Raw genomic sequence first — 24,405 nt, 5'->3', positions numbered from 1 at the left:
GGCTCTGTAGTGCAGACTTCACATGTATCACTGTCAAGGATTTTTCTTTTATGTAGATTCACTCGTGTTTGGAGTCTGTCTTCTGAGGCTAGTCAGACGAAGAAGCGAACTATTGAGAGCGCTCTACTCACCCGGCCAGATGAAAGTGGGCAAGGGGGTAGAAGGCTCCCCGTGATTTTTAGCAACTTGTAGAGGAGTCCTGAGTAGAGAGAAACATCTGTTTTGGTGAGGACACACTATCTGATATCTAACATGTCAGTGAGCCTTGCGTTCTGAAGGAGGGTAGTTAGGCTGTCAAGCTCACTCTTGGCCTGATTCGAGAGGCGGGAGACAAAAGCCATATGAAGGGGTGAGAGAGGACCCTGCAAATATAAGTGATATTTTTATGATATAATATGTGGGTTCTGTGGCACACAAGAGATTAGTATAATTTTCGATAGTATAATTTTCGATTGCATACGGAGGATTGTCTCTATATCATCGCTGGAGTAGTCTTGCTCCCTCGTTCAGCGCCGCCCAATTAATGGGGCGTAGGGTGACAACCGTGTCCAGCCCGAACGCGATTCATCATATCTCGAAAACGATGGCGTGGCGGCCTGACGTGTGCACGTCCGCATACGGAGGCACTACACCGGTAGGAGTACCAGGTGCTACAAAACCGCGCGTACTGTATCCGTCTACGCCACCACCTCCTCACGCCGGTCCAGGCCGGAGTCAAAACTCAATCAAAACTGAGCTGGATACCGAGGAACAGGAGCCTAGCTACACTGGACACTGCAGTGTGGTGCGTTGCAGGCTGCAGTTGATCACCAGGCACCAGCTCAGCGACCCAGCTGCCAACGTGGCGTGGCCATCTCCACCGTGGCGCGTCGCACGACCAGCCTGTGACGCACGCACGTTTGGCCCATCCTTTCTTTGCCTTGTCGGGAGGGGCAGCGCCCTGTTCCGGCGAAAGGGCAGGGCAGGGCGAGCCAATGGTAAGCCATGGTAAGAGCGGGCATCAGCTTTCCGCGCTGCCAAGGGTGTCCGCGCTTAAAATAAGCCGCGCTCCTGTAGAATCGGCGTGGGCATCGGCATCGGCATCGGCATCTGCGTGAAGCAAAAGGAGCCTTCCAAAGCTGCAGACTGTAGATGGAAGGCGAGATGCTGCAAGCTAGCCACATGAGGAATGCAACACTTTTGTCACCACTTGATCATGGCCTCATGGGGGCAGAACAAGACGGGACACGCCAATCAGGACTCACAGAACGCGCCCCCCCTACCGTTGCAGCTGAATCTGAACAATAAGGGGTGTTTCAATGCACTAAGACTAATAGTTAGTTGACTATCTAATTATTAACTAATTACCAAAAATAGTTAATAGCTAAACTATTAGCTAGGGTGTTTAAATGTCTTAATTAATTTTAGCCACTAACTATTAGTTCTAGTGTATTCAAACGCCCCCTAAGTTAGCTTACATTTGATGATAGAATATATATATATATATATATATATATATATATATATATATATATATATATATATATATATATATATATATATATTGCTACGGTTATTATATATCATATAAATAGGTATTCAAATATTTATTCAAATATTTTTTTTATTTCTAAACACTAAGATATGTATGGTCTGGTGGTTAGCTCTGGGTTCAAGTGCTCGCTCCGCACTATTGTTTGCGCAGTGTGATAGCTACACGGGCGAGGTCCGTAGCTGGCTGCGTGGGTGTTGGAGGTCAGTGCAGTTGGGGCCCACAGGGCAGTAGCTAACAGAGCGCTGCGCGGGACGTGGGGCCCACACGGCACGGTGCCAAGGTGGGGCGGGAGAAACAGTCATGACGCGTGAGAAGATCCAGAGTGTCAGCGTGGAGGGTGAAGTTGTGGTAGCACCAATTATCCATAATAGGTTTTTAATAGAGTAACATAGATATATGTGCTGGACTTGTAGCCAGCCCTGGTTAACGGTGGTAATGGGTTACCTGCAGTCGTAATAGACAATTGTCATGCATGCTTTTGTGACTGTTGAGGCTAAGAACTCAAGCCATTTCGTACGTGGTCAGCACTCAGCAGCAACGCTAGGATGATTCTGCTTGGGTTCCATTTCATCTTAGGTCATAACATTCATTTTCTTTCTGTCCTTCCACCGGGAAATTTGGTACAGCACAAGTGGGATAGTGGAAGCACAAGCAACTAAAAGTAAAATCTAGCAAGCAGGGACGGAGCCAGAAAAAAGTTTAGGAGGGACTGAACTAAATTGCTGCAGTATAAAATCTCATTCTACATTATATTGTATATATTTTAGATTAGGGGAGGCTGTAGTGGGGCTCCATGGGATCCGAAGCGGTAGGGGGGGCTCGAGCCCCGCCCGCCCCACCGCTGGATCCGTCCCTGCTAGCAAGGTCAACTGCTGCTGGAATTCACACGCTGCAATAACATTATTACTACTGGTACTACTAGTATCTTTAATAATTAACTGTTCGGTACTTACTCGTCTTACACTTATAAGTACACAGCTTATATCTCTCTTGTTTATATATGTTTATACTTATTTAACCAAATTAAAGATAAGAAGAAAAAAAACTAGCTGCTTTTCCAAAGAAAAAAGAAAGAAAGAGAGGGGGAGAACAAAGATGAGGAAATGGGATACCACTGGTACTATTGTTTAGACCCTCTTTGTAATTGCAAGACTGCTATTCCCAAAGCAGCGGCTCCTCCTCCGCATTGACCTCCAACACGTCATGGAACGGGGCCCACATCGGCGGGAAGCGCCCGAACCCGTCCCGGACGTCGAGGAGCAGGTCCGGCAAGTCGAACAGCTGCCGCTCTTCGTCCACGCCGCTCGACGGCGTCCCTGGCTGAGAGGCCGCCGCCGGTGGTACCGGCGCCTCAGCGCCTGCCTCGTCCTCGGACGGGGAGCCGTTCTTTGTGGCGGGCACTTCGCGTGGCGCCGGCGCGCCGGCGTCGAGCTCCGATGGTGCTGACGACGGCGACGTGAACGCGGCGGCCAGCATGGCGGCGGCCTGGACGTCCTTGGGCGCCGCGGACGCGGCGCGCGGGAGCACGCCGGCGAGGACCGGAAAGTTGAGTTGCGTGGCGCGGCCCTTGATGGCGAGCGCGGCGGCGTCGTGGGCGCGCGCGGCCATCTCGGCGGTCGGGAACGTGCCGAGCCATATGCGCGACTTCTTGCGCGGCTCGCGGATCTCTGACACCCACTTGCCCCACGCCCGCATCCGCACGCCGCGGTACGTCGGGTGCTTCCCCTCGCTGCTCCGCTCCCGCTTCTTCGCCGGCGCCGCCTTACCAGCACAACCGTCCTCGTCCCCGCCAGTCTCGGCCTCCGCCTTCCGTGGCGCGGGCGCGGCATTGGCCGCCGCCGGTGACGGGGGCGACGAGGACGAGTCCGTGACAGTGGACGAGCAGCAAGAGGTGGTACACGACGAGGTGGTGGTGGTGGCAGAGGAAGAGGACGTTTCTTGGAGCTCTTGAGCCATGGAAGATAGCTAGCTCTGTGCACTGACGGGCAGTGGTGTGCAGGAGGATCAAGTGATGCAGAGGTTGGTTGGTAGCTGCTTGCTTGCTGCTGCCTCTGTCTGTATGTGGTGGGAGGACCTTTTTTTATCACGAGTGGGGATGCAAGAAAAAGTTTACTTGCGGCTTGGGAAATCAAGAACATGTGTTGGTGTGGGACTATGGGTGTGTGATATCATTTTTGTTGATGTAACTTTTAGAGCAAGTTTAATAATATAGTTCACGACTGGTTTTATAATGTTACCATGTCATATAAGCAACTAAAAGTTTATTAATATAATTATTCTCTCATGATACAAACTGTACATTTAATACTTAACCCATCTCTCTATCACACAATGTCTTGGAGTCCATGTGTGGTTCACTTTCAACTGCCTATTAGTGAGTATCCTGCTTTTCTTTTTCCACTTCTCATTCTTGGACATCACCCTAAATCTCTTAGGGCATGTACACCGGTGTTAAATACACCGTGTCTTGAGCACATGCAAGGGGTTAAATGAAAAAAAATCGTAGAGACGTTTCTTGGCGAAGACACGCTGCCGGCGTGCAGCTCGATGCTGAAGAAACGAAAGCGTGGCTCTGTTGTATGATGAAGCTTGTGTCTTGGAGATCCCATGCGGCACCCATTTAATCTCCCTGCAGCAGCAGACGGAGCGTCCTGGTCCTCCACGCTAGCCATAGAGTTCATGTGCACACTAGATCAAGCATTGTTAATTAATGAGAGAATATGACACATTTACTAAGACACAGAGTTTAGATACAGCCTATTGTATCACACTGTGTCTTAGCTGTGTCTTATGCTTGGAGTACCGTGTCACGGTGTCACTGTTGTACATGCCCTTACTGTCCGCATACCTCTACTTGTTTTTAAGGTTACGTTTGGTTTCTTGAGATTTTTAGAATCTGGTGTTGCTCAGAATCCGAGATAGCATATCTCACAATGCATCCGAAGTTAGATTTTACATACTACCCTAGACATAATATCCAAGGTATTCGGTTCATTATAAGATATTTTTATCTAGATTCTAATAATCCCATAAAAACCAAACAGGCTCCAAAACAGGCGGTGTCATGATAAAATCTCTTCAAAAGTCTAAACAATCATTATATGTTGATTTAGCATACAAATATTTTTTCTTAACATATGTTTTATGGATTTTTCTTGAGGTGCTATTCATCAGGCTAAATTACTGTGGTCCAAGAGTCTGTTTGCCCTATACTTAATTATTGTTACCGTTCACAAACCAGGCCTTGTGCTTAATCTGTAGTGTGCGTTGATAATCTAGCAGTCATTCAGCATATTTATTAAACACTACACATTTGTATATTATCTCTCTTCTCTCTACTATATAAAGCACCAGTTTCCACCATCTCATGTTTTATGTTGGTGTTGTGTTCCCCCACACATAAATGATAAAAGAGCTAAAATTATACTTAAACAGAGTTTCAAACTATGATTGTTGGCTCCAAACCCATAGCATATCTAATCAACAGAACACACATGTCTTTGTGTTTAATAATCTACTAGCCAGTTATACGTGCTTTGCTACTTTTGTTATATATCATATAAATAGGTATTGATATTTTTATTCAAATATAATTATTATTTACTAGGTGAGTGCCCGTGCGTTGCAACAGGGACATATAATGTGTGTATTATATGTCTTCGTTGTAACGTACGAGTGCTCACCTATTAGTATTATAAGCACCAAAAGTGCTACAATTTGACCATTCGTATCCATCCACAACATATAGCTTTCTCTACACTCAAAACATTACACCTAACTTTCACTACACTCAAACGTTGTACACCAGCTGCATAAATCAAAGAATCGACCTTTTTGTTCCCTCAAACTGCAAGTTTATCACAAGCATTCCTTTCTTCGACTCAAGTGGAGGGGGCACTGATGCCATAATCAGACGCGGTCGTATCTATCATTGATCATGCAGAGGTAACCACCCCCTGCATTCCGCTCCAAGGGATACCTGGTGGCACCTTTCATGTCCTCGAGATGCTTCATGGCAGCATCTCGTAGACTAGATCTGTTTGGCGCCTTCCCTTTCCTGCGCTTCTTTATCATGGTGCAAGTCCCCAGAGGATCATCACTTCCAGCACCAGGTCTCCTGCAGCGACAATTCCAAGTTTGAGCTTTCGATGCAGTTACCATCAGTTTTGCTTACACGACACCGAGATTCAAGCAGATACAAACACTCAAGAAACAACTGCAACTATCCTTACGAGCAGACGAAATAGCTTGAGAAAGGAAGGAAGGCCCCAAAACTTACTTCAACAACTTCTCGGAAGCAACTCTAGCAGCCTCGATGGTAGCCTTGGTAGGCAGCCACCTCACTGTCCTGCCAGGATCTCCTCGCATCGGTGAATGGATTTTCACCAGCTGCACATGATTTTCTTTTCACATCAATACACCACATTGCCATGGGTAACAAACAAAATAGCATAGCATCATGGGTGCAAATAGTTCTGTTAGCTAACATTAGAGAAAGAAAGGAACTCACACCAAGACATTCCATCATCTGATAATATGCTCTACCATGTAGTGGAGTGTGTCCCTTTCTTACCTCTGAGAAGTACCTTGTCCTGAAAGATAACTTCAGCTGTAAGCACAGAACTGTAGACCAGAATTCTTTATTGTCACTACGTGGAGATCGACATACACTAACCATTCCTTGTAACCTAGGTCTACGGTGAAGCCATACATATCAAAACTGTCACAGATGGAGAGGGCAAATTCAAGAGCTTTAAGCCCGGTTCCTTTAGCTGAGGAACCAAATGATGTGCCTAGCATGAGGTATACTGGATTGGTTATTGGAAGTTCCTACATAGCAAGAGTTCCAGCAGCCAGATAAGAAAATACAGAACATGTACTCAAGGTGGCCTGATTTCTAACATCGAAGCTAAATTACCCGAATCATTTGGTTCATGATATCATGTATTGTCGTCTTAACGATTAGTGCCTCTTTTTTTGTTTCTGCAACCATAAAATCAGCATGTCTTTTCATATTTGTATCTCACTGATAGGGGACAAAATATAGATGGCAGACTTACCATCTAACTCCTTATGTCACTACAACAAAGGTCTTCATTTTTGTGGCATCCTTACAACCTGAATTTGGCATGTGAATATCTCCTTAACAACAAGCATCATTTTTGTGGCATCCTTACAACCTGTGAAATCAGGGCCCAGCGTCAGTAATTACACACTAATTCAAGGTGCAGAATTTTCAAAGGTCTTCAAGATTGGTCATCTAGTGTGTGGACTTTTGGTTCACAGAGAAAAGAAAAACTTTGGTGACTACTACCCAGTAATCAGGCTACTTAAGAAGACATTGTTGAGATACTGCCCATTTTTAATCCTGAATGTCATGACACTTCAGAAATATTCGAGATCTAGGAATTCTTATCAAGTATGTTTATTTAATACCAATTTGATAGTTTACTGTTCTAAAAAATGCTATGGATTCCTAAAAAATTCTATCCAAAGGAGTGGCCAAAAAATACTGGTGGGGATTGTTACATATAATCAGTTATAAGCCTAACAGACAACAGACAAAACACACAAATGGGAGTTCCAAGGAAATAGATATTCATCATGCGGAGGTTAATATACAGATAGAAAAGGCTCTGGATCACCTAAATATGGGCACCTAGTAACAGCATCTAATGCAAAGCATGCATCTAAGTTGTAGTAAAACCCTACAAGATTATGCAAGAAAGTGATAACGAACCTATTTTTTGGTCTTGAGGTGCGCTTGAAATCATTGTCCTTTTCTTCCTCGATATTGAAATTTGTACTGTTTAAAGCAGAGGCAACTGGATCACCATAGGATCTTGAGTTACCAACATCCCCATTCTACAGTAGTTTACGTAAATAACGATATGAACCCAAATAATCGGAGAAGCTATCTGAATGTCATCAGAAACAAAGTGTCACAACATAACCCTAATATCGATTGTAAAAAAACAGCTGAAATGAATAGTTCACCATCGTTTTGTTCTTTTCCAGTTCTGAGTCCATTCCCTCATTTTCTGGCTTCTTTTGGATCTCCTACGCAATCCTGTCATCCTATGCCTGTGTTAAGTAGAAGGCCTTCAAATTTCTTAAAGCTAAATATAACCTACAGTTTGATGCTGTCTGAAAAATGTTCTAGTTTCACCAAACAACAAAGAACGAAAAAACACTAAATACGAGCTAACTGGTTGTACTAACAATTACATGTAAAGGATGAAGAAAAATATGCTCTACACCTCCAGATATTTCATGCAAAAAAGGTCCATAGACATACATATTTTCATATGAATGAACTGTCATTATTGGTCACACAATGCACAAAAAACAAAAGGCCATAAACTCCCATTATAATATCTGAATTAGTTGAAAATAGCATCAAATGTTAGACCAGCCATATGGTGATTGTAATGTAGCATATTTTTTTATTGAAACAAACCTTTTTCTGATGTATCTCAGCCTCCTTTTCATCCAGAAACTGTTGAGGCACCCCACTGGCATTCTGCTGCTGAAAGGGAAATAGGCCTCAAACCTTTTCCTAAATGATTTTGGTGGTTGAATGTCCAACACAAACAATTGGACTAATTAGTTTGCTCTAGATTACATGTTCTACAGGTGCCAAAGATTCAACACAAAACCAATAAAAAGAACAAGACAAGGTTCAAAAAGAAAGGAGCAAAAGAAACCGAAGTGCTCCCTGGTCTGGCGCACCGGACTGTCCGGTGTGCCACCGGACAGTGTCCGGTGCACCAGGGAGGATCACCTTCAAACTCTACACCTTCGGGTTTCTCAGGCGCAGCCCGCTATAATTCACCGGACTGTCCGGTGTACACCGGACAGTGTCCGGTGCTCCAAGGAAGAGCGGCCTCCGGAACTCGCCAGCCTCGGGAAAACGCAGCGGCTGCTCCGCTATAATTCACCGGACATGTCCGGTGTGCACCGGACTGTCCGGTGCGCCAGCGGAGCAACGGCTACTTCGCGCCAACGGTCGACTCTGCAAAGTGTACAGTTGAATTCAAAGTGTCAGAGCAGAAGTCAGAGGGGCACCGGACTGTCCGGTGCTGCACCGGACTGTCCGGTGCCACATGAGGACAAAGCCTCCAACGGTCGACCAGCTCCAATCTCAACGGATAGGATGACGTGGCTGGCGCACCGGACATGTCCGGTGTGCACCGGACTGTCCGGTGCGCCCATCGCCAGCAGCTTCTCCAACGGCTACAAAATTGGATGGTGGCTATAAATACCACCCCAACCGGCCACTTCAAAGTGGGGGAGGCCAAGCAACATTCCAAGTCATCTAGTTGACATACTCAAGCCCTCCCAACCACATATATTCATTGATCCATCCTATACACAAGATTTAGTCCACTACAACCAACACAAGTGCCACAAAAGAGAGAGCAAGCAATTGAGAGCTACTCAATTGAGTTTAGCCCTAGCGCCTTGTGAGATTCATTGAGAGATAGTGTGTGCTACATCTTCGTGTTCATTTGTGCGTGGAGTTTTGACTCCCATTCAAACTTCCTCCAAAGTGTTGGAGGCTTGTAAAAGCTAGCAAGAGACACCAAAGAGTGCGGTGGTCCTTGTGGGATCGAGAGTGATCCTTGAGAAGAAGAAGAGCTCGCCGATCCTTGTGTGATCGGGGGAGAGAGGGAAAGGGTTGAAAAAGACCCGTCCTTAAGTGGACTCCTCAACGGGGACTAGGCCTTCGAGGGCCGAACCTCGGTAAAACAAATCACCCGTGTCATTTGTGTTTATTGCTTGTGATTTGTTTGCTTTCCCTTACTCTAAGTTCTCTTGCACTATTCTTTGCTCATATCATTTGGTGTTGCTTCAAGTTAAATTCTCATTTAGTGAAGCAACACTTCGCAAGAAAGAACTTGAGTTATTGCTCTTTTCATCTTAGTCTTCTTGCTTTATTATCATAGACTTATTAGTTGTATTGATTTATCACTTCCGCATTATTTGAAGGCTATACCCTTTACTAGCAAGAACTTAGCTTTTATACTCCGATAATTGTTCATTCTTGTTCTAACCACTAATCAAAGGATCTAGTTGGGGGATAAAGTTTTAATCTACAGGTTTCACCTATTCACCCCCCCTCTAGGCGACTTTCAATTGGTATCAGAACTAGGCACTTCATCTTGAGTCTAACAACTCGAAGTGATGGCTCGGAGAAGATCCCAAAAGAACAAGAAGTCCAAGGAGAACAAGGAGGTAACTCTTGAGATATTACTTTCCGATTGTTCTAATTATGTTTCTTGGTCCTCTAGAGTGATAAATGCTTTTAGAACCATAGATCCACAATTAGAACAAATTTTAGACAAGAGTATTATTCCTCCTAACTATGCTAGGGAAAATGCCTCTGAAGAAGATTTAAGATGTATACGCTTAAATTATCTAGCTTATGACATCTTAAGTAAATCCCTTAGCAAAGAAGATTATCATGCCTTCATAATAAAATATGACAAACCCATTTGTGATGTGCATGATATTTGGACTAGAATTAAAAGCAAATTTAATAAGTCCAAACATGATAGTTCATTTTGTGCTTCTACTTCCTTTAGTTCTTGTGATACTAACCCCTGCAAGGAAGAAGAAGAAAATGAACGATGGAGACCAAACGATGAATCCACCTCTCCAAAAGGTTTGTCTTCCCATTTCGATTCCACATGTGTTGTGTGGCTAATGAAAATGATAGCGGAAGCACAAATAAAGATGAGGAGGAAGAAAGAAGCTTTGTGCAACTCTACGCTCGCCTAAGCCAAGAAGATAAGGCGGTCATGCTCAAACTTCTAGAAAGAGCGAGAGAGCAAAGCGAAGCTCGTCAAAGGCTAGAAGATATTCTCTCCATGAAAATGCAATGCTTTGACGAGTTGACTAAAGAACATGAGGAGCTAAGGTGCTCTCATGTTGATTTGGTCCAAAGGTATGAAACTATTTCAATTGAGCAAGATAACGCTTTGCATTGTATCGCTCAATTAGTAAATAGGAATACCTTGCTTAAGGACCAAGTAGAAAAGCTAAAAGTTGAAAATCTAGCTTTTCAAGAAAAATATGATATGCTCCTATGCTCTTATGAAAATCTTATGGATGATCATATCATGTTAAACATTGCTCATAAGGTTGTGATAGAAATCTTAAAATTCCAACAACCTCACTCTTGCACATGTGTTCATATTAATACTATATTACCATGTGCTAATGCTTGTTGTCCCTCGACAAGCAAATCTTCCTTTGAGCTAGAATTTGCAGAAACCAATGATGATTCATATCAAAAGCTCAAAGAAGAAAATGAGAGGCTAAAGATGAGCTTGACACAACTTAAAGGGAAATGCATCGCTCAACCTTCTCAAGATAACCGTGATCACATGGTGAAGAAGCTTGAGACGGGAACAACCGTGGCATGCACTAAATCCCTAGAAGAAAATGTCAAGGACTTGAGGATTACCAAGAAGAGGAAGCAAAAGAAGAAAATCAACACCTCTTTCAAAAGCCTCAACCATGCCTCCATAAAAGGTAACATCCAAGGTAATGATCAAGCCACACTTCACACTATGAAAAATAAGAAGTGTAGTGAATGCTTTGAAGAGGGACAATTGATTAGGTCTTGTCCCTACATTAAAAATGGCTTGATTATTAACAAGGATGATAGACTTTGTTTTAAATGCTCAAAGAAGGGACACTTAATCAAATCTTGTCCCTATTTAAAACAAAGAGGCATAGGGTTAGAAAAGAAAGTTTTTACTAACCATGTAGCAGGCAACAAACAAGGAAAGAAGAAATCTTCAAGACTTCAAAAACGCCTATGCTACACATGCCGGAAAAAGGGACATCTATGCAAGGATTGTCCCATTGGTAACAACCCCACCCCTAGCTTGTCAATTAATTCTCATATAACTAGGCAACCCAAAATTGCAACTTGTGCTAGAAAGGTAATGAGGTTACCAAGCGCTAACACAAAGGACTTTTGGGTTCCTAAATCTTTGTTTACTAACCTTGACGGACCCATCAAGCGATGGGTACCAAAATGTGCTTGACAAGCTTTGTAGGAGAAGGAGATGGTATGAAGCCTTGGGGTGCTTGAGGGAGTTAATTCAATTCTTATCAACTCAAGCTATCAATCTTCAAATGATCTACATATTCAAGATTGACCCAAGGTTACCTCAATTTATTGTATTCAAAATCCATATCATCTCGGGGAAGATATTGATGTTGTAGGAATTGAAGAATCATCGTGTGCGGAAAATCAAGGCCTACAACATGGAGGATGTCAAAGGATGGTAACACTTATGCTTTTAAGTGCAAGTATCTTAAATTATCAGTTCTTATGTGTCTTGTGTAGTCACATAGAAATAGGAAGCACTTAAAATGTCCTTAGATTTATGTTGCCATTTTTTGAAGAAATTCTTCTCATATGGTAGATTGCATATTCTTCATTTCTATATTATAACAATCTACATGCTCTAAAATTATTGCTATTTCTCATGGCATAGTTTACACTAATTATTCTATTATTGCCATGTTCTAGATATAGAGAGATATTTCATATTCTTAAAAGAATAAGGTGTCATGTAAGAAATTCAAATACTTAGGACACTTATAAAAGGAAAATTCTCTCTATAGCTAGAAAAGTGAGACTAATGTTTTATCTAAGTAATTTAAGTAGTCTCACTTATAGAAATAAATTTCTCTTTGGAGATGCGTAATTTATCATGACAAGAAAAATCAATCCAATAATGTATGTTGTATGTTTTATTGCTTAAATTGGATATGATTCTTCTTCATTTATCGCTCTCCATGTTATGGATTAGATTTATTCCCATAGTATCAAGAATTTAACCATGTTTGTTTTATGAGTTAAAACTTAGCATACTTATTGGAACAATCTAGTTCATATTATAAAGTTTCCATGCTTTAGTAATCCATTTTTCATTCCTTATCAAAATAATTACAAAAAGGGAAACTAGTGCTTGTGTTGCTTTTAACATTTCTCTTAAGCCTACTTATGAAAATTCACAAGAGAGTAAGTGCAAGGTTAAAGCCACAAGCCTCAAAGGGTACTCTTTGCCCAAAGGAAGAAAGGTAAAAGCAAAGGTATGGGAACTCATCCTCTTAATCAAATATAGTTCCCCTCAATGATTATTTACTCTAAATTATCATTCTTGAAGAATAGATTCTTTATTGGACTAAATTTGTCTTGATGTGCATTCAATCACATTCTCATAAATACACTTGTCCATTAGAATCTAATTCATGCATTTGCTATATTTGTTTTCATATTGATATGCTTCTAAGTTATGATGTTAAAATTCAATATGAAGAAGTAAAATTTCCTATGATTAGTCAAAACGTTTAAAAGGTGCATATCCCTCTTTTCTTATGGTGTGCACTAATATTAAGGATTTTACTTCATGTCTATGTGACTTGTGGATGATGAATTGTGTATATTAGTTATCTAAAGAAATCATCCTTCGCCATATACTCCCTTGCGCCATTAACATCTCTCTTGAGTATTTTCAATGAGTTTGGAAGAAAAAAAAAGAGACAACTACAAAGGGAGGACACTCAAATGAAAAAGGAAGAACATCAAGGACAACAACACCAACTTAGAGGATGAGGTCTTCAAAAATAATCAATGGTGTGGTTGTAAGCATTCTTATTCCTTTCATTTTGAAAATGCAAGGCGCAAGTTATTTATTGCAAATTATATGAGCCTTGAACAAGATGTATAATGCTTCTCCCTTTATGTCCTTAAAAGTGAATGCATCAAAATCAATTCTTTCAATTCAATTTCATGATGCATATCTTTAGGGGGAGTCCATTATTATATTTTGATTATGTTGAGACTATTGCTTTATCTTAATAATTTCATATAGTCTCTTGCATGAGAATAATGTTTCTCATATAGTATGCTACTTCACATCAATCCAATTTGTTAAAATAATGTCACTTTTTAGTGCTTTCATTTCTAAAAGTAGCATGCTTATTGGATTCTCCTATTTTTGAGCTTGATTGAAAATCTAATGCCTATGTTGTTCTCTAGATCGCATTAATTGGTTGATCATTGAACAACTTCAATTATCACTTATACTTCTTAGTGCCTCGTGTAATTTCAATTTGACTTTCAATTGAATTGACCTCTATCTTGATATGCACTAAGGAAAAAGGAGAATTCATGATTCATCTTTGCAACTTGTGATCCATTTGATTTATGCTAACAATAACTTGAAAAAGATCACTAGTTGTAAGAACTCTCTCTTGTGCAAAATATTTCCATATATTGTCATTGAGTACAGGTCTTAAGCAACTAAGACTAAGGACAAATCACAATGGAGAGAGCGTCTCTATGTGAAGGTACAAAAGGGTAAAACTAATTCCTATCATTTACATATGTACCTAAATCTTCCTCTTATATACACTCTTTGCACATCTTGTATAAAAGGAAGAGAAAGCATGTCCCTTGCATTTATCCCTGCTTCATATCTAGTTTAACCTCTTAAAATTTCACTCATGCATTATTGCATCTTTGTTAAAACTAGATGAAGTGGTCTTATTGTCAAAGAGCTTAAAGCTTAACCTTGTAACGAGGATAAGCTGCCTTTATTCCAAAGGTGGATGGTCCTTAAGCCTCTTTGAAATCCTTAAGGGAAAATGCTTAAGATGTTTATAACATGCTTTCATAAGTGCATAACTGTCATGAGCATCACACCTATACTATGATACAATGCACTTCACTTTCTCTATGATATAGATTTGTTCTCATTAACCTAATTATGTGCACTTGGCATTTAAGGCCAAAATATGCATTCCTCTCAAGGCACATATTTAGGGGGAGAAATCTATATTATATAGAACTATGATCATGCTTAATTGACATATCTTTTGATCATATCTCTTTCATGTTGGTACAAATGCATATTTCTTATTATTCTCGTACCATGACTACGACTAATATGTTTCCAAGTATATTTCTATACTAAGTCGTAGATTGAAAGGGAAATGGAGTCTTCGGCGAAGACAAGGCTTCCACTCAACTCTATCGGTATTATCTACCCTTCGCCATCACTCCACACTAGCTCTCCACATTGGTATAATCTTTCACTCATATATTATTTGCCAAAGGAGGAGACAACTTATAGAAGAGGGCTCTAATGATTCCGTTTTTGGCGATTCATGCCAAAGGGGGAGAGAGTAAGAGCCCAAAGCAAAAGGACCGCACCACCACCAATTTCAAAAACTTAAGTGTTGAATATTTTCAATTGGTATCCTATTGTGTTCAAAAGGGAAAACCCTCTTGAACACTAAGAGGAGAATTTCATTAAGAGGGAGTTTTGTTTAGTCAAAGGAAAAACATTTGAAACAGGGGGAGAAAATTTTCAAATCTTATAAATGCTTCTCAAAATTCTTATTTATCTACCTTTGACTATTTGCAAAAAGAACTTTGAAAAGAATTTACAAAAGAGTTTGCAAAAACAAAACATGTGGTGCAAGAGTAGTCCAAAATGTTAATTAAAAGAAAACTATTCATGCATATCCATTGAAACAATGTTATTGGTTTAATTCCAAGCAATCTTTGCACCTATCTTATGCAAACTAGTTCAATTATTCTCTTATATATTTGCTTTGGTTTGTATTGGCATCAATCACCAAAAAGGGGGAGATTGAAAGGGAAATAGGCCTCAAACCTTTTCCTAAATGATTTTGGTGGTTGAATGTCCAACACAAACAATTGGACTAATTAGTTTGCTCTAGATTACATGTTCTACAGGTGCCAAAGATTCAACACAAAACCAATAAAAAGAACAAGACAAGGTTCAAAAAGAAAGGAGCAAAAGAAACCGAAGTGCTCCCTGGTCTGGCGCACCGGACTGTCCGGTGTGCCACCGGACAGTGTCCGGTGCACCAGGGAGGATCACCTTCAAACTCTTCACCTTCGGGTTTCTCAGGCGCAGCCCGCTATAATTCACCGGACTGTCCGGTGTACACCGGACAGTGTCCGGTGCTCCAAGGAAGAGCGGCCTCCGGAACTCGCCAGCCTCGGGAAAACGCAGCGGCTGCTCCGCTATAATTCACCGGACATGTCCGGTGTGCACCGGACTGTCCGGTGCGCCAGCGGAGCAACGGCTACTTCGCGCCAACGGTCGACTCTGCAAAGTGTACAGTTGAATTCAAAGTGTCAGAGCAGAAGTCAGAGGGGCACCGGACTGTCCGGTGCTGCACCGGACTGTCCGGTGCCACATGAGGACAAAGCCTCCAACGGTCGACCAGCTCCAATCTCAACGGATAGGATGACGTGGCTGGCGCACCGGACATGTCCGGTGTGCACCGGACTGTCCGGTGCGCCCATCGCCAGCAGCTTCTCCAACGGCTACAAAATTGGATGGTGGCTATAAATACCACCCCAACCGGCCACTTCAAAGTGGGGGAGTCCAAGCAACATTCCAAGTCATCTAGTTGACATACTCAAGCCCTCCCAACCACATATATTCATTGATCCATCCTATACACAAGATTTAGTCCACTACAACCAACACAAGTGCCACAAAAGAGAGAGCAAGCAATTGAGAGCTACTCAATTGAGTTTAGCCCTAGCGCCTTGTGAGATTCATTGAGAGATAGTGTGTGCTACATCTTCGTGTTCATTTGTGCGTGGAGTTTTGACTCCCATTCAAACTTCCTCCAAAGTGTTGGAGGCTTGTAAAAGCTAGCAAGAGACACCAAAGAGTGCGGTGGTCCTTGTGGGATCGAGAGTGATCCTTGAGAAGAAGAAGAGCTCGCCGATCCTTGTGTGATCGGGGGAGAGAGGGAAAGGGTTGAAAAAGACCCGTCCTTAAGTGGACTCCTCAACGGGGACTAGGCCTTCGAGGGCCGAACCTCGGTAAAACAAATCACCCGTGTCATTTGTGTTTATTGCTTGTGATTTGTTTGCTTTCCCTTACTCTAAGTTCTCTTGCACTATTCTTTGCTCATATCATTTGGTGTTGCTTCAAGTTAAATTCTCATTTAGTGAAGCAACACTTCGCAAGAAAGAACTTGAGTTATTGCTCTTTTCATCTAAGTCTTCTTGCTTTATTATCATAGACTTATTAGTTGTATTGATTTATCACTTCCGCATTATTTGAAGGCTATACCCTTTACTAGCAAGAACTTAGCTTTTATACTCCGATAATTGTTCATTCTTGTTCTAACCACTAATCAAAGGATCTAGTTGGGGGATAAAGTTTTAATCTACAGGTTTCACCTATTCACCCCCCCTCTAGGCGACTTTCAGCTGCGCACTGAGGAGAAGGCTCCAGAGCTCCTTCATGAACTTCACTGTGTTCTTTTCCATGAACCCTGTCAGCTGGATCTGAATCTTCTTTCCATCCGCTTCCTGCCATTAACAAACCAAAAACATAAACACACCTCATTGCCATAAGCTACCATCTTTGATACAGACAATTAATGTCTAAAATCAGAAGAAACGTGGGGTGCCTCAAAGAAAAAAACAGCTCTAGCAAATTGCAGATACAGTCTGCACCGAGTTAAATGGGGTAAAAAATTTTGGCCGCATCAAATCGAGCGCACAATTAGTTCTCCCGGTGGAGGAGCCTAAACAAATCCGAGCTCCCAATCTACAGCAAACAACTTGTCACTACTTAAAAAATTAATAAAAAGAAGTCATCTCAGCTCAGCAGCAGTAGAAACTAAAGCGAATCGAATCATGAATTCGACTCCAAGGCGCTTCACCTGTTCGCTCCACCAGCGAATCTGCACTTCTGCAGCTACCGCACGATGCTGTGACGGGATCGAGCCAGCGCCAATTGTCCTCCTAACAAATTTACCTCCCACGTGTCCAGAATAAACATCAATCAAATCAGAAAAAATGGTATCTTTCTCGGGGTTTGTATCAGCAAGCGGGGAAATTTTTACACTCGACAAAAAACAAAAAAAAGAGGGTAGTGGGTTTATTTGGAGACATTCCTTGTGCTAACCACAGTTGCAGGTTCTACTGCAGGTGAAAAACTGAAGATGCAGGAATGCAGGAGTAACAGATAGAACGATTTTCCAAGCCTTGATCCCTCGCGTCATCCTGGGATAAAGTGCTCGGGCGACCTGTCCCTGAGGCAAGAGCACTGACCGCAACTGCAAGTAACAACCCATGTGATGTGAAGGAGCCTTTTCAGCTCTCGGCTTCCCCTCTCTCTATCTCTCTCTTCCCCTTCCTCAGGGTCAGGGCATCGTCGCAGCCTTTTCTCATCATCTTCTAGAGACACAAAGCCATGCTGGGTGAACTGAACTTTCCTGTAGTAACAGCAAGAGCTTTGATCCTGAGAAACAGCAGTGTGCAGGTACCATATGCAAATGGTTGGGATTCACCAGTGTGGTTTAGAAGCATCTCTGTGGCTTAGAGTTCACCAAAAATCCACACGGGAATTCACAGTTTCATCAGAACAGGACACTTGGAGTGTTGCTACCTGAATTGTGAACTGTACTACCACTTGTGGGCTAGTAGTAGATGTGGCCTGTGACCAATGTAGCACAAGACAAAAGGCCCTGAGAGGAAAATTTGTTGCCTGGCCTTTTCCCCTGTCATGATCCATCGGCTGCATGTTCTTGAAACTTGTGAGCTTGGATTCTGCTCAGAGTTTCTAGTCATATCTCAGCTGTGAATGTGTGATACGATACTTCATACTACTGTAGTACAGGGTAGTAGTAGTAGTAAAAAAACAAAGCTTGAGCTCGGTGCTGAGTTTGTGTACATGAAAAGAGATCAAATGAACAGTAAGTTTTGGCGCTTAAAGACAATAGCAGAGAGACGGATTGGGATGTTAGAGCATCTCCAGAGATGTTTTTACCCTACAAAGATTGGTGGAAATTGATAAGAAAAAAATTCATGCCGTGTGCTGATGATCAATGGAAGATTCGCTCTGTCTGTTCTCTCTCTTGCATCCGGACAAAGACAGGTTTCTGAAATAACCTTTTCGAACAACTATCAAACTGACAAAATTCAGTATGTAATGCGCCAGCGTTGCTCAACCGCCTGAACGGCAATAATTTTTTCTCCAAACATTCGTACAATATAAACCTATAGAAAGAGGTTAGTGCCGACTGGCAGCAACATGAATCCTTACACGACGCGGAAGGTGAGACAGGACACTCCCTCTCCTGTGGCGCTCACCAGCTGCTTCCACCCGATCTCTTCGATCTGCACGCGCAAAAGATTTCTTTGCAGCATATGTCAGTGCAGCATTTCGTCGAGCGGCTGGCGTACCTGCGCGAACACGGAGCTGTAGAACACGGGCGGCCGACGGGGAGGTGGCTCTGCTTCCGCCGGAGCATCCTGCCGAGTATCCGCGCAAGCCTCCTCGCCCGCCCGCCGCAGGGAGCGCCATGCTGTTTGTTGGCCTCGGATCCCCTTAATCGCGGAGCATCGACGTCGATGGGAGATCCGCGGGCGGTCGCGGAGGATGAAGGTGCGCGCCGCGGGATGGAAGGTGAGTGCCGCGGGGATCGCGGCTGCGGGATGAGTGGCTGCGCGGAGGATGGAAGGCGGAGGATGAAGGTGCGCGCCGCGGGATGGAAGGTGAGCGTCGGCGGCTGCGGGATGCGGGGGAGGGTTCGGCCGCGGGCGTGAGCGAAGCGGCAGAACGTGCACCGCACGATTGTGGACGTCTACAGTATTCACATAATATTAGTAGAGATTATGCTCATGATAAAAAATGTTATCCACCACTCTTTTCATTACTAAGTATCTGATGTTTTAGAAAGCTTAGTATTATCTACTACTTACTATGGTGCAAACGCAGCTAGCATAGTGGTTGAGCACGCTAGTGTGGAGCTCCCCATCGCCTGAGAAGCAATCTTTGACTCTATCTTAATAAAGCAAAAACAAGTGTTCAAAGCAGTTGAGCCCAGTGGCATCAGAGTCGACCAAAACTATATGTAGTATTGATAAATAAGAGATTTAGCTAACTGCTTTGTTTGACACCCACTCCTAGTACCGTGTGAGGTGAATAAGTTAAATGGTAACATCCTACATTTGAACAAGTTGACTAACCGCCTCACAACATATAATTTATGAGTCACATAAGCTAGCATTAAGACCCGGAAGTACCTTGACAAGATTCTCATGCTTCACATATAATTTATGAGTCACATAAGCTAACAGTAGATGTGTTGGTTTTACGAAAAAAACTAAAATAGATGTGCTCAAAACTTATTGTCTTGGTTGCCCTCTCTGGGAATCTGCTGATGAAGCAGACATGCTGTTCCCTGGTCAAGTGGGCAAGCAATGGTGGCCAATAAAAATGCTAGTCTACTGAAAAAAATGACATATGTTGATTCGTCTGATTCTAGGATACATTTCACAGACAGACAAAAGAATGTGTTCTCCACAATGTATAGGACCGATTTTACTAATTCTATACAATTAAGTCTGTTGCAGTTACAGCCATAAAGTTATGTTTTGGCTTCTGATTGAGCACATAAAAATTCCACAAAAAAACATAATATCAATGCAGAAAAGGATTGTATGGATCAAGTAATGGAGCAACCTTTAACGAGGGAGATAAAAATAAGAAGTACTGCCTTAAAAAATTGATGGTTGCAGTTGTCCCACTGCCCCTAGGAATTATTCAGCTAATCAGCTTATGCTGCGGCCAGAGGGCAAGATGCTCTAGTCAAGTGAACAAGCAAAGGAGAGCGTAGAATGCTAGTTGAAAAAAAAAACAGGACCGAATCGCCTACGCGAGAGGGCAGAGGAATGGAGCTCGGATCCGGTGTCTCATGGGGAGGTGAGAAGTCTCGCGCTCGGAGACGGGGTTGAGGATGACGGTGGTGAGGTCGGACACGAAGTGCGCCGCCTTGCTGCTCAGGGACGGCAGGTACCCCATCGACCCTCCTTACGGCAGCGGAACTGGGAGGGGAGCAGAGGGGGAGGAGGGCGTTGATGGCGGGTGCAGCATCGGATCACGGCAGCGGATCACCGTGCACCTGTTGCGAAGGGCGCTTACCTCTGCAGGAGTCGCGTCTGGCGTCTTTGCCTGCATTTTCACCACCGCGTCAGGGGATTACCTCAGCGGGAATCGCGTCTGGCGTCTTCGCCGGTGCCTTTCACTGCCGCCATGGGTGGGGGAGGGGGCGAGTCGCAGGGTGGGGGAGGGGGCGCCGCGCTTCCAGATGCGGTACGTGTCGCCGGCCTGGGCCCCGCCAACCGGCGCCGGAGACGGGGACGGGGGCGCGGTGGAGTTGTGCAGCGGGGGAGTGGTGGAGCGGTGGAGTGGCGGTGGCGCTGGGCACTGGAGGCCGCGACCGCGGCTGGAGGTGAGCAAGCGGGCGGGGGCGCAACCGTGCAGAGCTGGATGCCGCGGGCGGGGCTAGGGTTTCATGGAGATGGGCCTCGGACAAACAAATCGGCAGATGGGCCTCATACGGCGCATGTGGCTGTCTTCATTTTTTTTGCAAGGTAAAATTAGTACCACATTGCCCACCGATTGGTGTTGAAACCTGCTTATATGTCTTCCTGTGCATGTAGTAGTACGATTGTTATCACACGGTGCATGTGTCTTCCTGTGCACGTGACATGTGCAGTATTTCCATTTTTTGTAAAAAAATGTGTTATGGAATAAACCGGGAGCATGCACGCAGGAGCAAGCGGGCCCTACCTGTCAGAGACTACACGGCAGAACACAAAAAGGCAAGCTACTATTGCTAACTTAATAAGTAGTAGAGATTTCTAAACACTAAGGTATGTATGGTCTGGTGGTTAGCCCCGGAGCAAGGGGCATGAGTTTGAGTGCTTGCTCTGCACTATTTTTTTTGCATGGTGTGGCTAAAAAAATGGCGTACGATCACAACACTTCGTCTAGTAAGTTATTGCCCCTTGCCTTTAGTACATTATGGGTTTTTTAGTAATGTGAATGTGCTACTTTTTAGTAGGATCATGGTGGCCTGGTGGGATATATGTTTGGTTCAAACACTCTCATGTTACAAAAGCTTGCCTTGAGATTGGTTTCACAGTGTTGTTCCTCCAGTGGTTGTGAGCGTGTAACTAGAGCACTTTTGCTTTGGTGCACAAAAAGGTCCATAATCGGATGTCGCATCAAAAGCTCCATAAGCTTGTGTATGTCAACTACAACCTGAGGCTAAGTCTAAAGGATGTGGTGGGGTTCACAAGTGTGCAAGGGGAGGAGGATCCATTTCAATAGTTGATAGAGCTGTCATTATATGACACAAATACACTGATGCATCAGTGGATGGAAATGGGTCGGTCAAACGTGGATGCGGTGTTGGATGAGGAGGACATCGAGAATGACACCCCACTACCATCACACATCGTGGCTGAAGACACTTCAAGAGAAAATTTGGTTGAGTGGACTCAGAAGAATGTGGGAGACACTCATTGGTAAGCGAAAGGTGCAGTTGGTGTTACCAGAAACGAGAAGGAAAGGAAAGACAACAGTGGCAAGCGATGATGAGACCGATAGTGGCGATAAAATTCCAATATACCAAGAGTCTATCGATACCAGGCCAGCGACGTCTTCTTCTGATGATGATGGTGGTGCTGGTGGTAGCGGTAGTGGTGGTGGTTCTAAGATGACTCCTCCAATACATTTCATAGGTAACATTTAATTTGTCTCTCAATAATTAGTGATTGATATCTAACCATATTTTTGTAACTATGTAGGAGAGTCCTAGTACGAATACGCTACACAATACCAAGATCACAGTGCACCTGAGGAGCATAGGACCACGTTCATGGGGATGGGACACCAAGGCCTACGACAAGCATATGGACCCCCGATTCTATCAACGAATGAAAGGGTTCGTCTTCACCCCTTCTTTCTCTATGTGAATTATCCAGTTGGTGAAGTGACACAACAACTGATGAGGTGGGTGTACTAATGGGAGAGCCTGAGTAATACCAAATGTTGGTGGATTCGTGGATTACTACTTTAACACGGATCGAGCAGACTTGGGTGGAGTACAAGGCACAATTTATGCGTGAGCAAGGTATTATGTTGCTCTCAACTGAGGAGTATAATATGGCACAAGATCAGTGGAATACACACCCACGGGAATGATCTTCACCGACAAGTGTATTGTATCTTTGATGTTATTTTTGAACTATGTGTCGGGGACCATAATTAGGGGTACCCTCAAGACTCCTAATTCTCAGCTGGTAACCCCCATCAGCATTAAACTGCTAAGGCCTGATGGGTGCGATTAAGCCAGGGATCAGTCCATTCGAGCCACTCGATCACGCCTCGCCCGAGCCTAGCCTCGGACAAGGGCGGCCGACCCCGGAAGGTTTCCGTCTCGCCCGAGGCCCCCCTCCAACGGCAGACACATCTCCGGCTCGCCCAAGGCCCTGCCTTCGCTAAGAAGCAACCCTGGCTAAATCGCCGCACCGACCGACCGAGTCGCAGGAGCATTTAATGCAAAGGTGGCCTGACACCTTATCCTGATGCGCCCCCCCCCGGCAGAGCCGAAGTGACCGCCGTCACTTCGCCGCTCCACTGACCGGTCTGACAGAAGGACAGCGCCGCCTGCGCCACTCCGACTACAGCGCCACTTGACAGAGTGAGACTGACAGGCGGTCGGGTCCTACCAAAGGCGCCATAGGAAGCTCCGCCCGACCCAGGGCTCGGACTCGGGCTAAGTCCCGGAAGACGGCGAACTCCGCTCCGCCCGACCCAGGGCTCGGACTCGGGCTAAGTCCCGGAAGACGGCGAACTCCGCTCCGCCCGACCCAGGGCTCGGACTCGGGCTAAGTCCCGGAAGACGGCGAACTCCGCTCCGCCCGACCTCAGGGCTCGGACTCGGGCTCGGCCCCAGAAGACGACGAACTCCGCTTCGCCCGACCCCAGGGCTCGGACTCCGCCCTGGCCTCTGCCGAACGACCTCCGCCTCGCCCGACCCAGGGGCTCGGCCTCGGCCACGGAAGACAGACTTGACCTCGGCTTCGGAGGAGCCTCCACGTCGCCTAACCTAGGGCGCGGGCCAGCCACGTCAACAGGAGGCACCATCATCACCCTACCCCGAGCCGCCTCGGGCCGTAGGAAACAAGACCGGTGTCCCATCTGGCTAGCTCTGCCAGATAGGCAATGATGGCGCCCCCGCACGCTCTGTGACGACGGCGGCCCCCAGCTCTCTTACGAAGGCAGGCGGACGTCAGCAAGGACTCGACCGCTCCAACAGCTGTCCTTCCGCCAAGCACCGTCGCTCCTCCGACAGCCACGACATCACACCAGCAGGGTGCCAAGATCTCTCCGGCTGCCACATTGGCATGTACTTAGGGCGTCAGCTCTCCCCGCTAGACACGTAGCACCTCGCTACACCCCCCGTTGTACACCTGGATCCTCTCCTTACGCCTATAAAAGGAAGGACCAGGGCCCTCTTAGAGAGGGTTGGCCGCGCGGGGACGAGGACGAGACAGGCGCTCCCTTGGGGCCGCTCGCTTCCCTCACCCGCGTGGACGCTTGTAACCCCCTACTGCAAGCGCACCCGACCTGGGCGCGGGACGAACAAGAAGGCCGCGGGATTCCCACTACTCCCACGCCGGGCTCCGGCCGCCTCGCTCCTCTCCCCCCTTTGTGCTCGCCCACGCGCTCGACCCATCTGGGCTGGGACACGCGACACTCACTCGTCGGCCTGAGGGACCCCCGGTCTCGAAACGCCAACAGTTGGCGCGCCAGGTAGGGGCCTGCTGCGTGTTGACGAACAGCTTCCCGTCAAGCTCCAGATGGGCAGTCTCCAGCAACCTCTCCGACCCGGGACGGTGCTCCGTTTCGGGAGTCTTGAGTTCATGTCCCTCGACGGCAGCTACGACATGATACTCCTTCCACCGCCGCGCGACAACGACA

At 45.0% G+C, this 24,405-nt stretch overlaps 2 protein-coding genes and 1 long non-coding RNA gene across 3 annotated transcripts; all 3 read right to left on the bottom strand.

The window, feature by feature from the left end:
• Positions 1-2,429: 2,429 nt before the first annotated feature.
• On the bottom strand, positions 2,430-3,754 carry LOC103637641 (ethylene-responsive transcription factor ERF038). The gene has a single exon (XM_008660041.3). It carries the CDS (start codon positions 3,488-3,490, stop codon positions 2,690-2,692), a length of 801 nt encoding a protein of 266 aa, XP_008658263.1. The 5' UTR covers positions 3,491-3,754; the 3' UTR covers positions 2,430-2,689.
• Positions 3,755-5,217: 1,463 nt separating this feature from the next.
• LOC109943657 (sialyltransferase-like protein 4) lies at positions 5,218-6,512 on the bottom strand. The gene is made up of 5 exons (XM_020547157.2): positions 6,453-6,512; positions 6,210-6,364; positions 6,045-6,126; positions 5,814-5,923; positions 5,218-5,651 (listed from the first exon to the last, which is right to left on the bottom strand). The coding sequence occupies exons 1-5, from the start codon at positions 6,468-6,470 to the stop codon at positions 5,444-5,446; spliced, it is 573 nt and encodes a 190-aa protein (XP_020402746.1). The 5' UTR covers positions 6,471-6,512; the 3' UTR covers positions 5,218-5,443.
• Positions 6,513-6,652: 140 nt separating this feature from the next.
• On the bottom strand, positions 6,653-7,399 carry LOC109939297 (uncharacterized). The gene is made up of 2 exons (XR_002266706.2): positions 7,275-7,399; positions 6,653-6,714 (listed from the first exon to the last, which is right to left on the bottom strand). It is a non-coding gene; the product is annotated as an uncharacterized lncRNA (long non-coding RNA).
• Between the last annotated feature and the right edge of the window lie 17,006 nt (positions 7,400-24,405).

The sequence above is a fragment of the Zea mays genome, chromosome 1, assembly GCF_902167145.1.
Source record: "Zea mays cultivar B73 chromosome 1, Zm-B73-REFERENCE-NAM-5.0, whole genome shotgun sequence".
Lineage (NCBI taxonomy): Eukaryota > Viridiplantae > Streptophyta > Magnoliopsida > Poales > Poaceae > Zea > Zea mays.
The sequence above is the reverse complement of the archived record's forward strand: the minus strand, read 5'-3'. Positions and strand labels throughout refer to the sequence as shown.

What these genes read in the sequence shown, in the direction of transcription:
- LOC103637641 (XM_008660041.3), bottom strand. Translation starts at nt 3,490, where the DNA reads ATGGCTCAAGAGCTCCAAGAAACGTCCTCTTCCTCTGCCACCACCACC.
- LOC109943657 (XM_020547157.2), bottom strand. An exon ending in AGATGATGGAATGTCTTGGT is followed by an intron (nt 5,924 to 6,044) that starts GTGAGTTCCTTT and finishes AATCATGTGCAG; the next exon opens with CTGGTGAAAATCCATTCACC. An exon ending in GCTTCCGAGAAGTTGTTGAA is followed by an intron (nt 5,652 to 5,813) that starts GTAAGTTTTGGG and finishes TTGTCGCTGCAG; the next exon opens with GAGACCTGGTGCTGGAAGTG.